This window comes from Tupaia chinensis, unplaced genomic scaffold (assembly GCF_000334495.1).
Source record: "Tupaia chinensis unplaced genomic scaffold, TupChi_1.0 Scaffold000539_1, whole genome shotgun sequence".
NCBI lineage: Eukaryota > Metazoa > Chordata > Mammalia > Scandentia > Tupaiidae > Tupaia > Tupaia belangeri.
The window spans coordinates 1,444,412-1,454,043 of record NW_006160052.1 but is presented as its reverse complement, the minus strand read 5'-3'; the positions used below and the strand labels follow the sequence as shown (position 1 = coordinate 1,454,043).

Below are 9,632 nucleotides of genomic sequence, written 5' to 3'. Positions count from 1 at the left end.
AGAGACTCACCCTAGGCTCCCTGGAGCCACTCGGGGCTGTTCAAAACCCATCCACAATGGGTGGAGGGGCTCCTAGGAAAGCAGACGCACAGTTCGGACAATGCTTAGCGATCGTATGGGGAAGCAGTTACGAGAAGCAGATGACTGAAATTCTCAGTTCCCATCCCCACTGGCCTCCCTACGCAGTGTCTCCTGACTGGCCGCTTATTAGCATTGCTGGTGAAAATCTAGGCATTATCAAAATCTAGGCACGGCTGCTTTTAGGCATACAAGGTCAACAGAGATGACTGACTTCGAGAGGATCATGTGTTATGTTCACAGGTCTCAAAGCGAGGGACCACCACACAGGGGAGGCACCAGGGCTGGTCAGAAGGCAGAGGGAGCTAGGGAAGAGTGGGCGGGAGCCCATTGTATTGTTCCCAAGGGAAGAAATGGGGGACGTGGTAAGCGGATTTCCGGTTGGCTAGTTTGAGTCATTCAGTGGACTCTGGAGGATCGGGACTGGACCTAGTTGCCTGGTTCCTGGCCCTGTGGTGACAAGGGCAGGTATGTAATGGCCTCAGGAGGTGGTTGGCTGTGGATATAGACCGACTGGTTCGCATGTAAGAGGTGTGCTTGGTGCACACCTAGGTCAGACAGGTGACTCTAGGATAGCTCACCTTGGGAGGGACAGTCCTTCCAGGGGCAGCCAGGCTCCAAGAGGGCAAAGCATCTGAAAATCGAAGGCCTGGGCCCAGTACTAAACTACAGTACACACTCTTTGAGGAATAAAATAAACTCTTTTTCACAAAAGGAAAGAGAAGACGACCTGGTTAACATAACCGCTGGGGGCGGGACACTATTACCGTTTCCATGTGCACGCCCTGTCCTCTAGAGCCTATGGTGGCATGGTCTGGGATGGAGCCTGGGAACTGGCAGTCTGGAAGCTGCACTGACTGTGATGCACAGCAGGGCTGCGGGACACTCGCGCACGTCACAGAATGGCGCCGGGTGTCCAGAGGTGTGACCTCATACCTGAGGAAGATGTCCATTCTATAGCACGGCATGGGTCATGGATGCCTAAGAACTATTAATCGAATTAGCTTTTAAATCGAACTCCTTTATCTTTCATTTCAGGCCTGCAACCAGGGAGACCTTCCCTCCTCCTCCACCTGTTCCTCCCAGGGGTCGCTGATTGCGCCTCCTAAACCCTACCTGCTTCGGGACTGTCGGACTCTCGATTTCCAGCCTATGAATGATGTCTTCATGCTCGTTTTTATGGCGTGACTGCGACCTGTAAGACCTACTGGCATCGCTGATGTTGCAGCCACGCTGGTTTGGGCGGGAAGAAATGAAAAGCAAAGGACTTGATTCATCATCGCCAAGTATATTGATCCATATACTTGTTTGCCAAAAGGATGCAGACTTCATCAAGATACTTCTAATTTGCCTTTACCAGATGCCTACGAGTTTGACCAGAAGTGTGCCTGACAAGTGATTTTACTCAAGAGCACGCACAGCAGTCCTTACGCATTTGCTAGTCCAGCCTGGTCTCTAGAAGTGTAAGACTCATAGCACTCAGAAGATAATGCGACCTCACTTTTAAATCACCCCTCCACTCTTCCGTACGTGTAGAATGTGTTTAAGTGCTGGGACTGGTCACATCCAACAGACTGAAAAAGACTTCGGAGAGGAGTTAATCCTCACTCTTACATAGAAGGCAAGTCTAAGGTGCCACTGAAGTCTGGAAACGAGTACTCGGTTAGTTGGAGGGAGAGGTGGTTCTAGAATCCGGGCCTGCCAATCATAGGTCACTATACTAGCCATCTTTAAATAGCTGGTTCCCCCTTCCCTTAAGAAATGCCTTGACGTAGAAGCTCCTCACTGACTTACCACTGGCCTTCGCTAAGTTTCCTTTTTCCTTCCCTTTGGGCATTGACACTTCGACATGCTTTCCTAACAGTGGTGTTGCCAGGGAACATCTGGAAATGGTTGAGGACAGAAGCTTGGGATGCCAGGGACGTCATTTATTGCCCTGTAGTTCTGGCCATAAAGAGAGGGAGGCTTTCTGACTTTTTCCTCTATTGAGGGGTTAGAAGAAGAAAGTTAAAATAAAAATAGTTACTATTTCCTTAATGCTTATTGTTACCACTAAGCTTGGGAACTCTGTGCAGAGAACGTAGATCCTTAAATATGGCATGAATTTTGTGTCCTTGGCACATAAATCTACCTTCAAAGCATGGGTTCCTAATGATACATAAACATACAGTAAACTTAGTGTCAGACTTACTTCTTTAAAGCAAAATGAGAAATCTCTTTCTTTCCCATGAAGTATTCTTCATCCCACACAGATATATCAATGCCACATTATTATTATTAGAGAGATTGTTATAGGGCATGTGGTCTTGCTGGAGAGACAGGAAGAGACAGACAGAAAGCGAGAAATCAGTCCCCCCCCCTCCAGTGGGGATGCCATCCCTTCTCCTCCATTCTCTTCTTGGAATTTGGGGTACACACACACACGTACCCGGCGTGAGTTTCAAGCGACTGGGTCCGGGACTTGAACTGCAGTCAACTACATGTGAGTCCAGTGACGTAACCATTACACCACCTGCTGGTCCCAAAAGCCACATTATTAACGGCCAATTGTAAGTGAAGGTTTTTTGTCTGTTTTTGTCAGAGGGCTCATGTGCTTGCTGGAGAGGCAGGAAGGGAAAGGGAGGGAAAGTGAGAAAGCACCCTTCATAGATATAGTCATGCCACAGACTCTCGTCCATTTCTCTCCTTTTAGGAATGTGGGAACACACACGCATGCACCTAGCATGTTTTTCAAGCCACTGGGTCTGGGACGCAGACCACACAGTTGGCTATGTGGGCTTCAGCCATCTGAAGCACCATGCCATGGGCTGGCCCTAGGTGCAGTTTTATTTGGTCCTTTTCCAGTGATTAAAGTTTCTTTCTCAATAACATCTTTCCATCTAGCAAACGAGGGCACTTACCGAGACTAAAAGTTTCTGGAGTCCTTTTCTTTTGTTTTTTAAGCTGACATAAATTATCCTATTGGCTACAGACTGTTCATATAAATGACCTAGTACAGAGCCTGCCACTCGGTGGCCATTCTGCAGGTGTTCCTTCCATGGTTCCTTTACTCCTTGTCACTTTCTGGGGGAGAAACAGGAGTGAGATGAGAGGAGAACAAGATATTACAATCTCGGTATGATTTTTCCTCCCGTTATTAATAGACAGGCTCTGCCCCATGGGGCCTGGTCATGCCGCAGTCTTTCTCCACCTCCCCATTCCTCCAGGGTTCTGGGCACATGCTCATTACATTGCCCCTAGGACGTGAGTGGGCTGTGTGGACCTGACTCCCTCTGCACAGTGCTGTACTACTGCACTATGGGCCAGACTTTTTTTTCCTATTTTTTTTGGAGAGGTTTTTTGCTACAGGGCGCATGCACTCACCAGACAGATAGAGACAGAGAGACAGAAAGCGAGAAATCACCCCCCAGGGGGGATGGCCACGCCGCAATCCCTTTTCCTCCATTCTCCTCTCAGGATCTTGGGCACGCATGCACACACGCCCGGCGTGAGTTTAAGCCGCCGGGTCCAGGACTCGAACTGCAGTTGACTACATGTGAGTCCAGCGACATAGCCATTACGCTAACTGCTGGCCCCTTTTTTCCTATTTTTTACATTCATTATCTGTATAATCACTATCTCTATTTTAGAGCCTTCTTTTGGATGCCAAATTTAAATCTTCTGATGAATAAGCATTTAGACTTTAATGTGGTGGAATCTACTACCAGCCAATGGTGTTAGCACCATTTTGGTGTTGGCACCATTGTGGTGTTGGCACCATTGTGGTGTTAGTATCACTGTTTGTGCAATATTTGATATTTTATTACATTTTGTTCTCATATAAAAATAAGTAGAAAACATAAAAGTGCTGATGAGAAGTTTTGGTCTCATGAACCTGACACACTTGAGACATGGCTGGAACTGATTAGGAGCACTGCCAAGTCAAAAGTGCAAGGCGGAAGTTCTCATGGGATGTTCACTGAACACCCCAGCTGGCTATGTGCAAAAGGAAAGAATTTGGAGGAAACGGGATCTTTTCATTGAAGAATGTCTTTAATAGTGAAGTGAGATTTTTTTTTATCCTCTAGAAACAGAACCATTCTTTTATGACAAATTTATTCAACTTCCAGATACTCCACCCATTGGTACACGGTTTTAGATATACATTATGTAACAGAACCATGGATTTTCCTATATGAGGATCAGACGCTGAACTCTGCGTAGCTGTCCAAAGACATTATTGAAGATCCACGTGAAGTCTTCCATGTGCTCCCTTGGGAGACAGCTCTGCTATCGCCCTCCTTCCCCAAGATTTCACAAGCTAGCTCGAGAGAGAGTGAAGCCATTGGTCATATTCACTGCCATTGCCTCTGTCCCTAACCAGAGAAGGTGAATTGGCCTCCAGTTCAAAGGCCAGCACTGTTCCTTCTCATATTGAAGCCTGGGAGCAGATAACCCAACTATATTAACACCGAAGTGCGGAGACGGAAAGACTGAACAAGAGGTTGGCGTTGCAATAAAAGAATGTAACTTGACATATTTAATGATGCGAATAATACCTAATGCTTTGCCATAATTAGGCCATATAGTAGTATGTACATGATTTCAATGGATCCTTTTTACAAATCAAGCTAACTCATCCTGCTCTGCTGTAACACACACTTTTTTTTCTTTGTTATTAAAAAACAAGAGGCCCCAGTGAGTCCTAAATCATTTCAGTGGCTGGGATTTTTAGATCCCTCCCCCATGTGTTTCAGAAATTAAGTTGGTTTTCTGTGCTTCTCTTTCAAAGAATAGCGTGTGGTTTTGCAGCTGGTTGGCGGAGGAACCACAGTAATATATTTATTTCTGAGAAAGACAAGTGGTTAATTTGGATAATTCCAAAAGATTCATCCTAAGCACCAATCCTCAATTTTGAGAAATACGCCTATATAAATATTTGTTTTGGTTTAATAAATAGTGTTCTGTTCATTTCCAGCCAAGTTATTAAGAAGATAAGATGGTCTTCATTCATGTCTGCTGGCCAGATACTCTATCCACAAGGGTGAAGATGAGTAGGAGATTGAGAGATGGATTCTGAATTCTAAGGCACAACTCGAAATGAATTTTCTCGTAGAAACTATAAAAATAAGTTCTCAGGCTAGCCTGCCAAAGCCAATCGATCTCACAATACAGGAGAAAATATCTTTGCGATTTACACAGTATAGAGACAATACTGATTTGGAGGTCAGGAAACCTGGTTTTTAATTTTGGTTTACTGCTAAACGAGTTCACAGAACTTGACTCGACTGGTTTGTGTTTCATCAGGTATGGAAAGTTTTGTGTTGGGTAATAATCCAACTCTCAGTCTAAGACTAAGGCAAAAGGTGGAATCCCTTCTTCAGAACAAGCAAGGAGACAGTCTTACTGTAGTCACCAGCTAATTGCTAAGGATCTTGTTCTTCTGTGGCAGCAGCTGTTCCTTGTCTTGTATAGTTGTTACAAAAGAACTGTTAAAGAATGAAGAGAGTGAAACAGGAATTGCACAAAGAAATTAATCATCTCAGTTGCTCTTCAGTCGAAACCCCAAATGCTTTAAGTGATAGCGTCCCAAAGAAAGAACTTACAGCAATCAAGAAGTTATCCAGTGTCTAGAACATTTGGGTTAGAACAAAGGGTAGAGTGGAAAGTAAGCAATAGTAATAGAAAGACCCCCCCACACTCCTAAACTAGTAACTGGCAAGAAAGCATAGCAAAGTATTGTAGAAAGAAGAAATGGAATTAAAAAAAATAAATAAATTAAAAAGTACTGATGATGAAAATCAGAAGATGTCATTCATGTTCCAAGATTTTTTTACTACAATCTTTACCCAGCATGAGAATATAACAATGAGATTGTGGTTTTCTGGACTGTTTATCAGTCTTAAGCTTTTTAACTAAAATGGAATCTTAGAACCACTATAAAAAAAGGCTGCGTAGCCATTGGAGCGTGGGGGGTTCCTTTCACTAGCATCGTCCCCTATCCTTTTGCTGCCGGGATCAGGGCATTAATCGAAATGAAGCAACTGATGAAATGAGAGACATCTGTTTTCACTTCCCAGTTTAGTGGAACAACTCTAATTTTGAGGGTGCCCCAGCCCTAACCATTTTACACCTTTGAGGTCATCAGGTCTCAAAGATCTTTGAAGCCCTAATTCCTGTCCTGTAATCAGCTGGCTCCTATCCCTTCTTCCCACCCCTACTGCTACCAGACTTTTATCACCTCACTGACCAGCACCGTTCTCCTAGTTCCTGCAGTTTCCCAGTGGTAGACGCTTCATGAATGGTCGCTAATGGCTCTAAGTGCTCTCCCCGCCACTGAACTTTCCCAAATCTTCCACCAGATTCGTTTTTCCTCCTTTTACTGCCCCTTGAACATTTACAGTCACATACAGTGCAGGTTTTTGTACACCATCGTGCCTGTTTTCTGTGTGTCGAGTTTCCTGGTTTTGAGTCTTCCCTCCCCAAATGAATGCTTTACACTTTTTCTTGTACCCTCCGTACCACCAAGCATTTGCCAGTCCAAGGCTCCCCAGGACACCCAGCAAAAGACTACCATCTTGAATCTGTGGAGCCCAGTGAAGGATGTTTAAGCAAGAAACTATTCATCTCTTTTAATACAGCACTTTCACTGCTTGTTTTCAATTGCCCATCATCACCTTATTCAAAAGCAGTGATTATTCATTCACAGAGCATTTACTGAGCTTCCAAGCCACCGTGTGAGGTGCTCTGGAGAGTACGCGAAGATGTATAAGATGCTGCCTCTGATTTCTATAGCAATTACTGGTGTATGATTCACTCGGCAATTAATCATGTACTGCCTTGTGATGTCTCTCACACTATCTAGAAAGCATTCTTTAAATTCTGCTATGCTATTTGACTTTTCACTTGCTAATGTCTTCAATCATTCATTCATTCAACAAATAGTACTCAACATCTAGGCTGCCACAAGCATTACCCCAGCACCTGGGACAGATACAAACAAGTGATGGTCCCTGCCATGGAAGGTCAGAATGTAGTATGGGAGAGAAGATAGAAATAGGTAAGTAATTACAGCGTAATACGTCAAATGCCACTGGTATCCCAAAGAAGGGATGCTCGGCCTCCCAAGGTCACCATGCAAGGTATTGCTGAAGAGGTGATGATTCAGCTAGGCCTGGAGGGATGGTATCTAATGGACAAGGTGAAGCAGGGAATTTTAAAGAGAAGATAAAGAGCAAAGGTACAGAACATAAGAGAACATCGTGGATTAGAAACTACAAGAGCTGGGGCCAGCAGCTGGCATGGTGGTAAGGCACTGGAGTCCCATATGGCCAACCCTGGTTCAAGCCCTGGACCTGACAGTTTGAAAGTCACACCGGGTGCTTGTGCATGTGTGCCCAAGATCCTAAGAGGAGAACAGAGAAGGGATTGCAACATGGCCATCCACCCTGGAGGGCGATTTCTCACTTTCCCTCTGACTGGGGAGCACATGCACCCTCTGACAAAAACCTGAAAAAAAGAAAAAGAAAATTCCTGAGTGAAGGCAGAACATAGCTGTTGGTGGCAGGTAAAGTTGGGGAGATAAACTAGGTGCAGGTTAATAGGCTAAGAAATTTGGGGGGACCATAATGGCTATGTCAATGAACTCCCATGTAGCCGACCATGGTTCGAGTCCCGGACTCAGTGGCTTAAACTTATGCCGGGCGCGTGTGTGTGCGTGCCCAGGATCCCAAGAGAAGAATGGAGGAGAAGGGGATGTGGCATGGCCATCCCCACTGGGGGGTGATTTCTCACTTTCTATCTCTCTGTCTCTTCCTGGCGAGTGCACAGGCCTTAAAGCAAAAACCTCTCAAAAAAAAAAAAAAAGACTAAGAAATTTGGATTTTATCCTTTAGCAAGGAACCTTCCCCCCCTCCTTATATATGTTCACTGTAAAAAAAAAAATTCCCAAACATGTACAGGCATCTGCAAAGTAAACCACTGGTAATGGTTTGAATAATAATCTTTAAGACCGTTTTCTATAGGGAGACTAACACCTTACCATTTAAAATGGAATTATACTCTTATGTTTTCAAAATGTTTCTTTTTGTGATATCTAAGTACTTCTTAGATATCATTCCAGGCTAGAACATAAGAGGTATATTTCACTTTTAAAAATAGCTATCCAGTTGCAAAAGGCCCATTCTAGAAGCAGACTGCCCGAGTCTCAGAGCTGAGCAAGCCCCTTACCTTCTCTGTGCTGTTACCTCCTCCATACCTGAACGTGCTAACCACACCTGCTGCGCGGGGCTCCTGGGAGGGTTAAGTGGATCAATGCATGGAGTTCAGGGTAGCGCCTGGTGGACCAAAACCTTAGTGGTGAGTCCATGATCTCATCTACCGGATCATCAAGGAGTGTTTTAAGTAAGTGTGAAATTACCCCGTTTCTTTTTAGAAATATCACTCTGGCACCTGTTGGGGTTGGTAAACTGGGAGGCAAGGAAGATTGGTGGCAAGGATCCCACTGGGGGACTGCTGGAATATAGTGATGTGGGAAATTGGCTGTTACTGGCAGAGAAAAGAGCGGAAAATAACTTGTGACTTTTTTTAGGAGGTAGGGGCAGAGATAGAGGAGAGGAAAAGTGAAGACGTATCCTCCAGGGGGGATGCCTACTCCCCAACCCCTTCAACTCTATTATCTCACGATTGATTCTGGGCACCCACAACTTGCCCTGCATTCTTCTAAACTTTTTTTTTGGAGGCGTTTGCTTGTGCTTACAGGAGGGAAGACAGAGACAGAGAGAGGGGAAGTGAGAAATCGCAGCGGCGGGAAGAGGGGTGGACAGCCAGGCTCCAGCCCGTTCATTCTCCTCCTGGGATTGTGGGCACACACGCACCTGGCATAGCTTTGAAGCTGCTCCTGTCCAGGACCCACGCCTGCCATGCAGGAGTCCACCACTTTAACCACTATACCACCCGTGGGCCCCTGGCCGAAGACATTTTTTAAAGAGACCAAATGCTGGAATTTGTTGATTGCTGACAGCAGAGACAAAAAGACAATTTGACAGATTTTTTATTTTGGCTTAGAACGTGATGTCGAGGAGGCCGACAAGTGGTGTGGTGGTCATGGGCGCTGGACTCCCACGTGGCCAATTGCAGTTCGATGCCAGGGGCCTAGAGCCTTGCTTTCTCACTTTCCCTCTCTCTAGCTCTATCCCTCTAAAATAAATAAAATATAAAATAATTCTTAAGAAAAATGGTGGAGACACAGTCCCATGTTTGATAGGTATTTTCTGGGACTCTAACACGGGCCTAGCAACATGGCGACGCGATCTCTGCTCTGAGCTTACATTCCAAGACCTACTTGTGTCTACGGCTGGGCGATCAACTCATAAGCACCGGCAAAAGAGCACGAATTTGCCCCCGGCCCGGCATTTCTCAATCGTGGAGGGGCGCGACAAACCCCCGATGGCAAACTCCTGCGCTGGTTACCGACGCCGCAGGGGCTGCAGGCCGCGATGCGTCCGCGGGTCGCCGGGAAACGGCCATCGGGCTGACCCCAACCGCAGAGGCCCCGACCAGCCCCACCGGCGGCC

General features: G+C 45.7%; 1 protein-coding gene across 1 annotated transcript in view; it reads left to right on the top strand.

Annotated features, from left to right (window-relative positions):
• Positions 1 to 2,115, top strand: part of PIK3AP1 (phosphoinositide-3-kinase adaptor protein 1) — a 129,880-nt gene extending 127,765 nt beyond the window's left edge. Inside the window, exon 17 of the mRNA XM_014591179.2 lies at positions 1,117 to 2,115. Within this exon, the coding sequence (XP_014446665.1) occupies positions 1,117 to 1,174 (58 nt within the window). The 3' untranslated portion in view covers positions 1,175 to 2,115. The remainder of the gene's footprint in view (positions 1 to 1,116) is intronic.
• The last annotated feature ends 7,517 nt before the right edge of the window (positions 2,116 to 9,632 follow it).